Source organism: Alligator mississippiensis, chromosome 9 (genome assembly GCF_030867095.1).
Source record: "Alligator mississippiensis isolate rAllMis1 chromosome 9, rAllMis1, whole genome shotgun sequence".
NCBI classification, from domain to species: domain Eukaryota; kingdom Metazoa; phylum Chordata; order Crocodylia; family Alligatoridae; genus Alligator; species Alligator mississippiensis.
The window spans coordinates 68,359,575-68,374,030 of NC_081832.1; the positions used below are offsets into that span (position 1 = coordinate 68,359,575).

At 39.2% G+C, this 14,456-nt stretch overlaps 1 protein-coding gene across 11 annotated transcripts in view; it reads left to right on the plus strand.

The window, feature by feature from the left end:
* Window positions 1-14,456, plus strand: part of RAPGEF6 (Rap guanine nucleotide exchange factor 6) — a 232,239-nt gene that overhangs the window by 43,272 nt on the left and 174,511 nt on the right. For all 11 annotated transcript variants that reach the window (XM_059712860.1, XM_059712858.1, XM_059712855.1 and 8 more), the window contains exons 2-4: window positions 3,687-3,757; window positions 4,197-4,253; window positions 5,284-5,367. In XM_059712860.1, coding sequence (XP_059568843.1) covers window positions 3,687-3,757; window positions 4,197-4,253; window positions 5,284-5,367 — 212 coding nt within the window. The remainder of the gene's footprint in view (window positions 1-3,686; window positions 3,758-4,196; window positions 4,254-5,283; window positions 5,368-14,456) is intronic.

The following is a 14,456-nucleotide window of genomic DNA, read 5'->3' on the forward strand; positions in this document are numbered from 1 at the left end:
CTTTGCAGGCAGTCCTCGGACTTACGCCACAATTGGTTCCTAAAAACTGTGTCTTAGTTCAAAACGTTGTAACTCGGAACCAATTTTCCCATAGGAAACAATGTTATAAATGGGGGCTTGGTTGCTGAACCAAGGCCCGATACCCTGTTTACACCAAAAATAACAAAATTTTGTACTCAATCAATTATAGATGAGTAATATATCTACATGAATGTGTTTCTATTGTAATTAGCAATCATTGATTTGGGTGGACTTCTTTGAGGTAACTTCTCTGGGCTTTCTGAAGGGCTCTTGGTTGGACTTTGTGAAGGGTTCTTGGCTGGAGTCTTCTCAGGAGTCTTGGCTGAGCTTTGTCTGCTTTCTTAAAGAAAATGTCCAAGGAAGTTTGGGCAGACGTTCTCCAGGGAGATGGGCAACGCAGCGAACTTGTTCGCTGACGTGGCGTCACGTCGGATCAAGCGTTGTAAAGTTGAAACTGACGTCAAAGTTGAAACGGTGTCAATGTACAAACGTTGTAAGTGCAAAATGTTGTAACTCGAAAGGTTGTAAGTTGAGGACTGCCCGTATATCAAAATATTGTCAAATAACACGTTTAACGTATTTAGAATCCTTTTCCTTGTTCCCTTTTTCTGTCGGTAGACTCGATGCTTTACTTTTTATGACTCTTGAATGAAGGCCTAGGCTGGGTGGGGAGGGATTGCAGGTGAAATTCGTTGTAAATAATGGCTTGTGCACGTGGCCCATGGAAGGACTCGGTTGTCCTATATGAACAAGCTGTGGGAGTCAGGGCTTTCCTGTTTGAACACGCTGTGGAAGGGTGAGTTTTTCAGGCTTGTAGGATGGCTCAGTGTCATACCTAAGAAGCTGAATATTTTCAGGGGGAAATTGTCTGAAATGGAGGAGTGGGTCTGGAAAAAATGTGGGAGATTTGTTACTGTGTTTGGGTGTGCCTAGGAACATAATTTTGAGACAAATAGTGTATGTATAGTAACGTAGTATGCAACAGTACCGTGTCTTATGACTTGTGTAGCATCACAGAGGAAGTCTTGGGCAGAGGCACAGAGACAGTTCAATTCTCCAGCAGGGTCAGCTGCCTTAACCATGAGAGAGGCCTTTTGTGGAAGTTCCTCGCTTCGTTTGCTGTGCAACTTCCAGCTTCTTCCGCAATTTGGACAAAATTCTGCTGACAGCAGTCTCCTTACTACCCAAACCGGATCCAACCCTTGCCCATGTTCATCAGTGCAAAGCAGTAGTCCTGCAAGAAGAGATAGCGGATGGTTGTGTAATTAAGCACTATTATAAGTGTGTGTATATGTCGGGGAGGGGAAGAGTTGAATTAGGACCACTTGGGGAATATGCCAGTAATTCTGCTAACGTTTGAGTTACTGACTTCGCAGTCTTCCTCATTTTCATTGTGTAGTCTTTGACTATAATTATAATTTACCAAATAAGATAATGGATGCATTTCTCCCTTAAAAGTGGATAAGCAAATTAACCTCACGTAAATGCTACTGCCTCAAGTTACTTTGAAATAAATAGAAGATGAGTGTGTTTTTACAAAATGTCCCAAAGTTGTGTATGTTGTAGTTTTGAAGAGCATCGTACTTTACACTTCTCTGTTTTCAGAGTAAGTAGTAATTAATATATAAAAAACACTCTTAAATCTTCAAATAAAATGTTGCACTGTTTAGTCTAAGATAATGTTTGGTATAACCCATTCTTTGACAGAAAATGATAGCCACCGCGTTTGAAATAAATTGTGAATAATGAAGCTTTGATTTTTGGTAGAAGCTATGTTTCTTGAGTGGTTTCATTGTATTTACCTTAAAGCTTATTTTCTGGATGTAGTATATGGAGATAATAATATTTAAGCAAAAAAATGAAATGAAATTGAAAAGCATTGCAGTCTGACTGTGTACATAATATTTCTTTGTGGGAAGAATATATTGACAATGAAACCCATAATGTTTAAGATGGGTTTGTACAGCACAATGAGCTTGTGCTCCACTAGGGTTTTTAGGCTTTCCAATAGTACAAACACTAAAGTAGTTGGGAAGGAAGAAGCCCTGAAACCTTAAATCAAGATCGGGCTCATGAGCCCTGTTATAACCAGATGCTTTGTCTTTAAATAAATAAATAAATAAATAAATAAATAAATAAATAGTATATTGAGCAGTCTTCTGCTCAACTTTTACAGGTTTTGTTTATGGCATTAGAAATCTGAGATCTTTATTGCAGTAATTTTATTCAGCCTCTAGCTATTTCTGGACTTTCATTTCTGTATGACAGAATCCATATCCATTATGTTCCAAAAAGTTTCTTAGCTCAATACGTAACTCTTCTCTAATAAAACTACTGTAAATTCCAAAGCCTACCCTCGCAGTCTTTTATCGTTTGCAAACATTGTATAAAGTGTCCCCAGTGCCTTAAAAGTTCAGAGCACAAATGTTCAAGCTGCAAAGACATTGACATATATGTGGCTATTGTACAGTGCATGGTCTTAATGTTAACAGCCCACCTGTTCTAGACAGTAAAATAAATGCTGAATAGCTCCAGTGTGTTTTCCATTAGCATGTGGTCTACTCTATCAGCACAAATATTTTTGTGACTAAAGGGGGTTCAGTGTAGTGAGAGATCTAAGCAGCTGTATCTTCTCATTTAAAGATCAGAATCTGTGTTAAAAAGTAAATGAGTTGACACTTTCTTTTTAGAAAGCATTATCCTCTTAAAGATGCGTTTTAGCTGCTGCAGTCAGGTAGCCCATCATTATAGTCCTTCTAGGCTCACAGATGCATCTATTTGTGTGTTTAATGTACAAAGTTGGGGAAAAGGCTTACTGAATGCTTCTTTCAAGTTATTACTAGGAGAAAACTAATCAAATTAAAAAGTCTTTAATAAAAATTACTCATGATGCTAACATAGTGATGCTGGTAATGTTCTGCCTGATATGCCTTAGATCCAGGACTTGGTCCTTTTGAGCAGTTCTCTTGTTTCCAGTGCTGGCAAAGAGTAGGGCTGCTGTGATACTAGTCTATGAAGTTTTGGAAGTGGAAGGTGAAGGAAGTACCTTAACATGGGAAGAGGAGGGGTTTTCTATGTGGGTATTAGCAAGGTGTCGGATGTGGACCTGGGATATCTTTTCCTTCCCAGACATTCAGTCTTGGGTTAGGATAGAAGTGTTTTCTATTGGTCAGAATAAATAGGAGGGTTTATGTATTTCTGTGCTCTTTACTAGCATAAAGTGCAGTTTTGAGAAACTCCTCAATTTTCTGCTGTCACCTCAGTAGATAAGATATAATACCCTGGTTTAAGGAGGTACTGCAAGGTGTATAATGTGTTTTAATCATTGTGGGATGCAAGGCATTGATATATGGTGCGTTATAGTTCTTGGACAATGATCTATGTATTTATAAAACTCTGTAAATAGTGTAGACACAAGTTATTAGTAACGACTGCTTCAGGGTCTTGGCTACTTTAATGCTTACATGTTGGAAAACAAACTTGTTTTGTTGACAGCTAATTTACGGTGGGTTAATCTTTTTGTCCTGAGCTGTTTCCTAATCCATTGATTTGTTTTCAGGTGCGTTTCCCGTGTTGCAAAATAATTCTGTAAGATGATTAGATGCTGAACTTGAATACTTCATAGATGACATGTTTCTTTATTTTTTTTGTTTTTCTGTTTTCAGGACTTAAATATTATCTATACTTATCTTCATGGAATGGACATATTGTCTCATCTCAGGGAACATCAGCTAAGGTAAGGGTTGTGTGGGATAATTGGCATTGTCCAATACAAATTATATCTAAATACATTGTATGTTGCAAACACTCTAACTTGTGCATTCGAATGATTTTTGGCTTATGTTAAATGGAAGGCAAACGAGACAAAGCACAAAAAAAATTGTTGGAAGTACTTCAGTTCTTACAATTCTGTTGCTAGGAGTAATTTCAGTGTGTGTAGGAGTACTTCAGAAACACTTGAAGAATGTGTTGTGCAGTATCTACTTGGATAATAAAAATGGCAATTAGGTTTGAGCTTTATAGTTAAGGAAACCCATTTTTTTTTTTTAACAGGAAAAGTCAAACTTCAAGTGTTGACTATCAGGGAAGTTTCATGAAAGGGATGATATTACTAAAATTATTATTTCTTTTTAGAGTTTAAAATTGCAACTACATTTTTTTTTTTTTTTTCTCAGAATAATGTCTTCAAGTGCCCGCTATGAAAGATACAAGGGAAACCAAGTTCTCTTTTGGTATGTAGCTTTAAGGTGTTAATTTTTACTCTCCCGGGGAGAAATATAAGACTGGTTTGCTTGTTAGAACATATCTGTACCCTTAGTTTTGGGGCAAGTGAAAAATAGAAAACTGAGCAACATTTAAAATTGATAGCATTTGATTATATAGCCATATGCCATTTAGACAATGAGATGGTTATACAGATAAAATAGGGTGCCACTTCTAGAAATGCCCATGGAAGATAGCCACACAACTTTCGTTGAAGGAGTATATGTACATATGTGTATTTTAAATGTGTTTTTAAAAAATGTGCAGGTTGTAGCATGTAGAAAACCTAACATGGTTTTTGGGACGGGTATTGATGATTCAGTAGATGGCACTCTTCCCTTGAAGTTGGTACTTGAACTTGTCAGGGAGTACTGGTCCCTTTGGAGGAGCCAGCCCTCTGTCTGAATAGTCTCAAACCATGGGCTCTGATTGCTTTTGGAATTTTTTAAAAATCCCTTATGGCATCTTACCCAAGACTAGAGATACTAATTCTGACTTCCTTTTTAAATTCCTTTTTTTGATAACTATTTTACTTAATTTCTTTCCACAATTTGTTGTTGGATATTGTATTTTTTTTTCCTCACAATCTATGCTAAACTTCTGTAATGCTGTGCACTAATTGATGCTAAAGAATTTGGTGTTGAGTTAAACGATTCCTGCATGTAAAGATTGTAGTTTGCTTTGGGATGGAAGTGAGTTTACTTTAAATACAGATAAGCATAATTTTTACTTTTAAAAGTTTGTTTTTCTACCAGCTCCAAATATGATTCTGCAAGTGGTAAATTTTAGCCTAAATTTTCTGCAGATCTTTCTGCTGTGATATAAGTAGTAACTTTTGCGGCTGTGCTCTAATAGCACTCGTAGTAATGCTAGAGTGCTACTAGTATTTTTAGACATCCTAATTCTTCAGTGCAGTTAAATATAGATACGTTGGTCTTACCTGAGGCACTGTATGTCTTTTTGTATTGCTATCAGTGATTTTGGTTTTCTTTACCACAGCTCAGAAACAATCGCCAGATGTTGGTACATTCTTCTTTCCGGATCTGTGCTTATGAAGGACTCCATGTTTTTACCACCATGCAGGTATGTGCAAGTTAATTTTTTAAAAAGACAGTAGCATTTTAACTTAAACATTTCCTCGAGTTTGGTAATACTCTTCTAATTACTGAACAAGTCTAGAATTCACATTACTTCTCATCACTACTCATTTTGTTTATATTAGGTAATGAAAGTCAGTTCAGTTGCTTTGTTTTAGTTCTCGCAGGTCTCCCTATCATGCTTCTTGCATTGAAGAGTTCATGTAGTACTATCTAAGAGGCCTTTTGTTTTAAAAATCCCCCATGTTGACTGTTTTCATGGAAAGGTTTCCATGCATCTTGGCTTTATAACAGCGTATTTTCACAAAATCAATTTTTGGGTGCTACTACAAAGAGAATGTGAATTTATGTTTTAGTAGGGTATATTTGCACCTTTATAGACTAACCAAATTAGATGGATTTATCTAGCACAAGCTTTTGTGAGCTGAAGCTCGCTTCATCTGTTGCTGTGAAAGGACATGCCCAAAGCAGTGTATAAGAAGATAGAAATTTTGAATACAAAAGGCAGAAGGGGGAAGGAAAGGGGGGTCAGTGCTGGGAGAAGCAAGCAAGCAATAAGAAAACCTATAGGAACAAAGGAGTTACAAAAAACAAATCCAGGTAATGGGATAAGAATCCACAGTCCCTGTTTACACCATACGTAACAATCCAGTTTCAGGATGATTTCTTGTTCTGCAGTTTCCCATTTGAATCAGTTTTTAAAGGCTTACTGGCTAAGAATAGCTACGCTGAAGTCAGTGATGGAGCATCCAGAGGGAGGTTGAAGTGTTCTGCAACAGGCCTGCTTGTTGTTCTGCAGCTGACATCAGATCAGTGTTCATCCTTTCATGTAGAGATTGCCTCTTCTGTCCAATAAAGACAGTGGAGAGACGCTGAGAAGGTGACATTTATGACTTTGGTAGAGTTGCAAATGAACGAACCTTGAATGTTTTAATCTGTGTTACTTGGTCCAGTAATAATGCTGTCCGTATTTGTTGGGGCACAGGAGGCATCCGGGTATGTTGTGAGGTCTGGTGCCTTGGTGAGATGGGGAGTTAGCCAGCCTGTTGCTTGAGAGATGCTGTTTGAGGTTGGGGGCTTGCTTGTAAGACAGGACAGGTACTTTGAGATGCTCATCCTTTTCCAGGAGGTCATTCATGGTGTGTCTGAGGTGTTCAAGACGAGCTGCAGATGACAGCCAGAGGGACTCTGTCCTTGGCCTGGGACTGGTCTATTGCGTGCGACTTGATTAGATTTAACAGCACGGCTTTTTATGAAATAAGAGGATAGAGACCAGTCATGTCACTCTCAGTGAAAAATGACAAGTGTCATTGTGTTTCAGTTTTAGAGCACAGTGAGCATTATGTGACATGTTTTAACTGGAACCTAAGAGTTCACTTCAGCTAGGCCTGGCTCTGCTGTGATATTCTGAATGACCTTGTATGTCATTCTGCATTTCTCTTCTGTCTTCTGAAGGCATATTTAGTACATTTGTATTCATGCTGCTTATTCAGGAATTGTAGCTGAAAACTAGAACTCCTGTTTAGAGGAAGCTGTAGAATTAGATTAGTAGCTCTATGGAGAAGCAATTTGACTTTGCCTGATACTCTTTATGAAAGTCATTAATTTCTTTGTATTTTTGGGATCTATGGGATGGGAAAGAGGATGAGTTATTTTTCTTATTTACATGGCTATAAGAGAGCTGTTTTAGCAGATTATAGGGATCCTGAAGAGTTCATTTAGAAATTGCCTGATGCCTGAATGAAGTGATACAATGACAAATTTAAAGAGAGAGTACTGCTGTGGAAAATGTCAGAATGAGTCCATGAATTCCATGTCAGTATGCTATTAAAGTTATATTACTATTAGTCCTGGGAGACTCTCTCTTTTTTAACTATTCTGAATGTAATGAAAAAAGAAATTTCTGATATTTCTGAGGCCTGGTTACTTCACAGATAGCACTGTCTATTTTGTGAGTGCTAATGCCTACAAGCTGGACTTCAGCTACATGCCACCTCCAGAAAATCATTAAATAGTTGTCTTACTGATTTAAGAATTCATTTAATTCCATTAATTAATTAGAAATATGGTACCCCCCTCAAAGGGCTAAGGCTGTTACAGTAAAAACCAAGATAAATGATAAAACCTGATGAAATATTAAAATAAAATAGTGTATAATAAAGCAAACTCTCTGAACAACAATGAAGAATGGCCCCACATTGAAAGTTTGCGCAAAACAAAAGGTCTTACATTGCTTCGGGCTGTGACAGGGCACAAGGAGGAGGGAGTTCAGAGCTGAAGATCAACTACTGAGAATGACCTCCCACATATTTTTGCCAAATGAACTTGGCGCACAGATGGTGTTGGCAGGAAGTTTCTCTCTGGTTGACCTTCGGGAGAGTAGTCTCATTGAAGTCAAAGGACTTGTATCTGTTGCTCATGGTTCGTTTAAAAAAAAAAATGCCTTGCACTAATGTCATTGAGGGATACCCTCTTACCCTTACAATCTAAAGGAGTGCAAGTATGCTGTTTAAATGCAGAGCTACGCTACTTGTACTTGTTATGTTAGTGCTTTTATATAAATTATCTCATTTTCAAATTATTGCTGTCATTAAAAACAAAAACAAATTAGAAATGGCTTAAATACTTCAAAAAGTCACATTTTTATAATTTATTTTGATTTGTACACGTGTGACTTTCTGCAGCATTTTTCAAATGACCTCTGCCAGAAGTGTAAAAACTTACTAAGAAAATGGAAACTGTGTACAGCAAAAATGCATGTGTTTATGCTGCTTATATCTTGGCAACCTTAACTAACTACTGTCAATCTGGGTAAGTGGGAAGGTTTAAATAAAGGCTGTATCCGTTAAATTTCTTATCTCAAGATCAGTCCTGTCCTGCAGTCTGTTAACGACACTCATACTGATTGCCCACTTGTCCTCTTCTCTCACCGCATCTTCATATTTTTTTTCCCACTGCTCCCTGTATGTTGGGGGGAGAGGGGGGATTGAAAATTCAAAATTTGAAAAGCCATCATCTTTTCCTTTTTAGTTAAAAACAAAATAACAGAACATCCTTAAAAGCTCCTCTGTGATGAGTACAGATCAGTGCTATTTAGAATGTGTTAAGCTGGTGATCATTTTTATCTTATGAGACTTAATATTATGAAAATGTTCTGTTCTTACTGTTAATTGTATACTGTGCCACCTACCTCTGCTATATCCCTTTATCCAGCTGTTCCACTTCTCCACAATGCTAGACAAGGAGTTTTCTGGGGTAAAGATCGTTTTATTTCTTTGTGCAATACTTAGTGTACTACTGGCTGTTAGACACCATCTTTTATACAAATAAATAGTTATACCATTTAAATAATTTGACATAGATATATCTCTTGGATACTTATTTTTCTTATTCCATTATTCAGATTATTCTCTATGCAAATTTTCTGTCAAAACAGTTTTTAAAACGTTTAGTTCACGCTGGTAATGCAAATTAACGTTGTGATGGGGCTCTCAGTAGCTTGAAATGGATTGAGTCCATCAGTCATTTTAGGATAAAATTGACCAAACAGATTTATGGGAAGAGTTACAGGACAAATAATTTCTGCAAAATGAGGTGCCTGGGACAACCAATATAAATAAATAGTTGTTTATCATTGCTGGATAGAGCTGATTAATGACATTCCCTCCTAATGCTAAATCTCCCCAGCCTTTTTCAGGATGTCAGCAAATGCTAATTTTGTTTTTAAACCAGGCAAATCATAATAGACTACTGTTTGTTTGTTGGGGTTTTTTGTTTGTTTTTTTTTAAGCTTGCTCAAAAGGAAATCCTAGCATGTGCTGTCTGACCCAAGCAAGGATGGGGCAAGAAAATCCAAAGATTTGCATTTATACTAATGATTCTTGAACATGTCAATAACCTCTCTCCCCTTTCATCTGCTTTGTTGAAGCAAACTGAGCAGTTTGCTTGTCTGCAGAAGAGTCAGTGTTAAGTCTGTCTTAGTTGCAGAGGAGCAGCTCTGAAGAAGAGCCTTCCCAAATCTTACAATGGCCGGTGCTTCGAATGTGCAAGGACCATATCTCAGTGATGCATGGACTGGGAACCATCCAGCAGTTACGAAGCTCTTGCATCCTATTTTGGATCAGCCGGCCAATGTTTGGCATGTATATGCTTTGTGCCCTCTTGTTAGTAGTTGGAAAGGGTGATGAAGGTAGTCATTGCTAGTGGGCTCAGCTTTGAAACTGTGATTTTATTTATTTATTTATTTTTTTTACAATGAAAGAATTAACCAGTCCACAGATGCAACCATTCAACTTAGGGTTTGCTGCAACTTGATTATTTTTTACTAGAACAATATAGAAGCTTAAAAAATGAATACATGTGGGTGTGGACTGGGATTGATTTACAGCGTTGAAAGACTTGGCTGTAAATGAAATGATGGGAAATGCTGCTTCCTTAGGGATGAGTCTGACTGCAATTTTAGGGCCTTTGGTTGTACACTGTATGGGTAAGTCACCTTCACTTCCCAGGCAGTCACAAAGGACACTTATACACTATCAAGCAAGACGGCTGGAGTGTGGTAATTACTGCGCTCTAGCAGACTCTAGCATCAACAAGCTTTAGTTAAAGCAGCCCCGCCACCATTTTTCAGCACAGGGATGGTGAAACACATGATGCTCCAGGCAGTTTAATTAGGGTGTCTCTCAGAACTGCTCTAATTAAAGCATAGCCCCCCATTCCTGGAGCACACGTATAAATGCCCATAGTACTCACTATAGTGGAAACTTCATTTTGGGGTCACTGGACAATGGGTATGTTACAGTGCTGCAATCACAGCTTTTGGGGGCTGACCAGTACTATCTGCTATCTCATGCCTATATCTGTTCGTATCTGTCTGTTCTTTTGTGCCTTATGTTTAGATAAATTCTTGAGGCAGCCACCATATCTTTGCTCTGTGATGGCATGGTGTTATCAATATCAGCCCAAAGGAGCCTCAGTCATGGATCATGGTCCCAAGGTTTTCCTGTGATCAAAATAATAAATAGGTGCCACTTTTATAATGAATGCCAGTTTCTTGCCTCGCTATTGCAAACTGAATGGGTTGTTTATAAAACTGCGATTCAAAGAAGCAGCAGTAGTGCAAGACAGTTCTGGAATTCTTGGCGCTGTTGGCACGTTCCTTTTGCTTCCTGTAAATGATTTAATTGAAGAATTAACAAGATTTGGTAGGTCTTAAAATCAACTCTTGTTTATAATCGGTACATTTGAGTTTTGCAGCAGGGACAAACAAACTTAGATGAGTGAAACTTCATCAAGCTTGGTTACTATAGGCAGCAATTTAAGCTCTCAAGTTTTCAGAATGAAGTTCAGCAATGCCCAAGTTAAGTACATCACCAGTGGATATCAGCATAAAGCCGTGTTGAAGTCTGCATTGAAATTACCATATTTACCTGAATCTAAGATTACTTTTTCGTTTAAAATGACCCCCCCATTATTAGATTCTAGACATAGAAAATTAAAGCAATTTTATAATTTTCTATGTCTAGAATCTAGTTATTATCTTAAATTCACCCCTCTTATCACTGCCACAGGGAAAGCAGTGGCTGGGGGTTGGGCAGGCAGCCTGCACAATGCCCCCTGTCCTCTCCTTGCCACCTGCCAACCCAGTGCCTTTTTCCCCTCTGCCACTCGTCTCCCTCTGGGGCCTGTCTCTCTCCTTCCTCCCTTCCCTTCCTCGCCCCGCCCCCATGCCTTTGCTGCTGCTCTGGCTCTGCTAAGGGGCAGGGAGCATGTGGCCAGGCCAGGCGGCAGCAGCGGCTCAAGCTCCAGCCTGGTTTGGGGTTGGAGCCAGAACTGAAGCAGTTCCTACTGCTGCTCGGTGCACCCTTTCCTGAACGTCTTTCTGCTCCGTGTGTCCCTTTCCTCATCCTCCCCTTGTGTAACGGACCCATTCCCTGTGCTCCTGCTCCATGTGCTCCTTTTCCCACCCCCTTTCCTATGCTCCCCTTGCTCTGTCCATCTGTTCCTTTGTGCTCCCCATGCAATCCTTTCCCTCCATACCCCTCTGCACTGTGGGCACCTTTCCTGTGCTCTTTGTTCTGTGCATCCCCTCCCCCACTGCCCTTTGCTCACCCCCTTCCCTGTGTTCCCCTGAACTGTGCACCTGCTTCCCTGTGCTCTCCCTGCATTGCATGTCCCCTTCCCCTGGGCTCCCCCTGCATGGCACAGCCCCTTTCCCTGCATTTTCATTTGAACCACGTATTCCTGTCCCTCTTTTGCTCCCCTGATCCACACACCTCTTTTATCTGCTGCGTGAGCCACCGTGGCCCCATCAGAGCTGCAGAAGCTCCTTGTCTGGCCTGTACTCAAATCTAAGACAAGGGTCCCACCCCCATGCTAATGGGGAAAAACTTCATTTGGGGTTTGAGTAAATATGGTTGAAATTGTCTTTGTAAACTATTAAAAAGAGTACAGTTGCTTTTACAGTGGATAATGAGGGAAAGCAACTGCTACAAAATAATTAGGGTCACAGTGCATGGAGCTGCTGGGACTTTACAGTCTAAATAAGGGATGCAAAAACACTCAGGAATTACCTGATTTAAGTAGAGAGATAATCTGAGAAGGAAATGAGTATGCTTTCTTTTGGGTTATTTAGATCATTCCCTGTCCTTACCTTCATTACAGAGAAGAGAGAGAAAAACTGAAATATGAGCTAGTTACTTTCAAGCACAAGGAATTGGAAGGAAACATTTATTTGGAGCTCAAGTACTTAATAGTATCTGTGTTTATTTGCTTGAGAAGAATTAAAAACTCTATATACCTTGTTACTCTTCAATAAGCATATAAACAATAAAGGTATTTTTCTCCTAAGAAGAATTTTTTTAAAATGTTGTTAAAAGAGCATCATGTCTCTATCAAGTGTCAGTGGCTTTGCAAGAAGTTAACTTGCTTAGGAATACAGTGCTTCATGCTTGGTCTGCACAAAGTACATGATTTAAAAAAAAAAGTATAAAAAAGTTAATGCAGAAATTTTGTATAGCACTATATTATTTAGAGTCTGTATAGCTATCATCTAAATATAGCATTTCAGAGCATTAATAGTCACTAGGTAAAATTTAACAGTTACATTGTGCACTGAGTATTTGTGACTATGATGGGATACTTACGTGCTGGTAGTTATAAAGACTGTACTCAAGGAAATGTGTTTTGGAATTTGCAGAACGTAAGCATACTCCAGTATTGCCATATATACTTTTTTTTAACAGCAGCATTAGTGATCAATGCTAAAATGCATGAATGTGTATTTTATACAGCTAGAGATGCAGCCAAGTCTTGACAAACTGTCTTCTAACAAGATAAAGATTTTCAGCTAATTTATATTCTGGTATTTATACTTATTTAATTATGAGCAGTGTTTTTCTTCATACCTTTACTTCTCTAAATATTAACTTTCCCATAAGCCCCTTATTTCTTCACTTCAGTTGATTTTGTTTTTTATATTTATACTAGTGAATTGCTCGTCGAGAACGATGGGGGCGAGGAGGGCTCCAGCTTGCTAACCCAAACCTTCCCCGCCTCCCCTGCACTGCTGCTGCCTCCCAGGAATGGGGGGGGGGGAGGGAGGGGTGGAAGCTTGCCCCTCCATCCCCCTCCGCCAGCACCCCCTGCTGTTGTTGCCTCTGAACAGGGTCAGGTGGCAGGAGGGGGGAGGCCAGCGGCGCTGGCCTTGTCCCCCTGCTCCGTCTCTGCTGTCATGGCGGTGCTGCACTGCACCGCTGCCTCCTGTCTGTAACACTTTTGAAGCACTCTGATTGGTTGTTTCAGTAACCAATCTGAGTGCTCTGACAGCATTACGAGCAGACAGGCTGACTAAGCCCTTTATTATATTAGAATCTTGAAAAAATGTGGTGAGCTTGCACAACGATGCAGAATACTAATATTTTGATGAACAAATTGTAAGGGATATTGAACAATCAGAGTAGACGAGAGGTGTGCAGAAGTCTGAGTAACAGTGCAACACATCTGAAACTATGCTGTGTTTAAAAAATAGCCACTTGGATACTCCATTTCCTGGGACATAACAAAAATTTATCTCCATTACCAAGCCAAATGGAATATATATTCATTATATTCAAACTACACACTGAAAATATAGCGCATAAATGTAAGTGAAACGCTTTATGTATGGTATGACCTTTAAACTTGGATTTTTGGTCAAATTTTCCTGTCCTGAACGTCTGTTCCTTTTATGATGCTTGTTATGTATAGCAGAGCTTCATAGTCTAGCTCTATCTCAAATAATTTTGTCATGAATTAGTGCCTTGGATCATGCGGTCTTGATTTCATAGACATTAGGTCTGGAAGGAACCTCGGAAGATCATCGAGTCCAGCCCCCTGCCCCATGGGCAGGAAGTCAGCTGGGGTCATAGGATCCCAGCAAGATACACATCCACATTTCTCTTGAAGGTATTCATAGTAGGTGCTTGAATCACCTCTGATCTTTCTTTGGTGTCATTTAATAACACTTTTGAAAAAGCAATAAAATACAGAATTTAACTTTAGCTGAGAGAAGTGCTAAAGAGGTGGTGCTATGCTGTAGATGCTTAATGAATGCATATTTTAAAGAAAGCGTTGTTGCTTAGTTCCCCTACATGGAGCTAAGTTCCTTCCATGGAAGAAAAAGACAGGGAGACTACAGGAGCCGGATGGAAGGTTTGATTGCAATTTTGTTGAGGTTGTTGGAGGAGAGAAAACAGTTATTCAGTCAACTGAAAACTACGTTCCCTGTCAATTTGAAGTCTAGGATTAGAGAGTGTCAGGATATCTCAGTATTGATTATGATATAAAATGCTTGGAGAAGTGAATGCAACGTAAGGAGGGAAGGGTATTGTTTTCTTTGTCGAGCTAGCAAGGCTGATGGCAGTAAGGCAGTGTACAGTTGATGAAAGTCAAGGGTTAAGGTGCTTACCCAGACAAATCAAGCCTAAAGTGGGAATTTGTGTGGTGTTATGCTTTGAAAAGGTCAACCTTTCCCGTCTTAAATGGTCCACAGACTGGTTAGAGAGAGTGGTGCAGGTAATTGAACCCCCATTCACA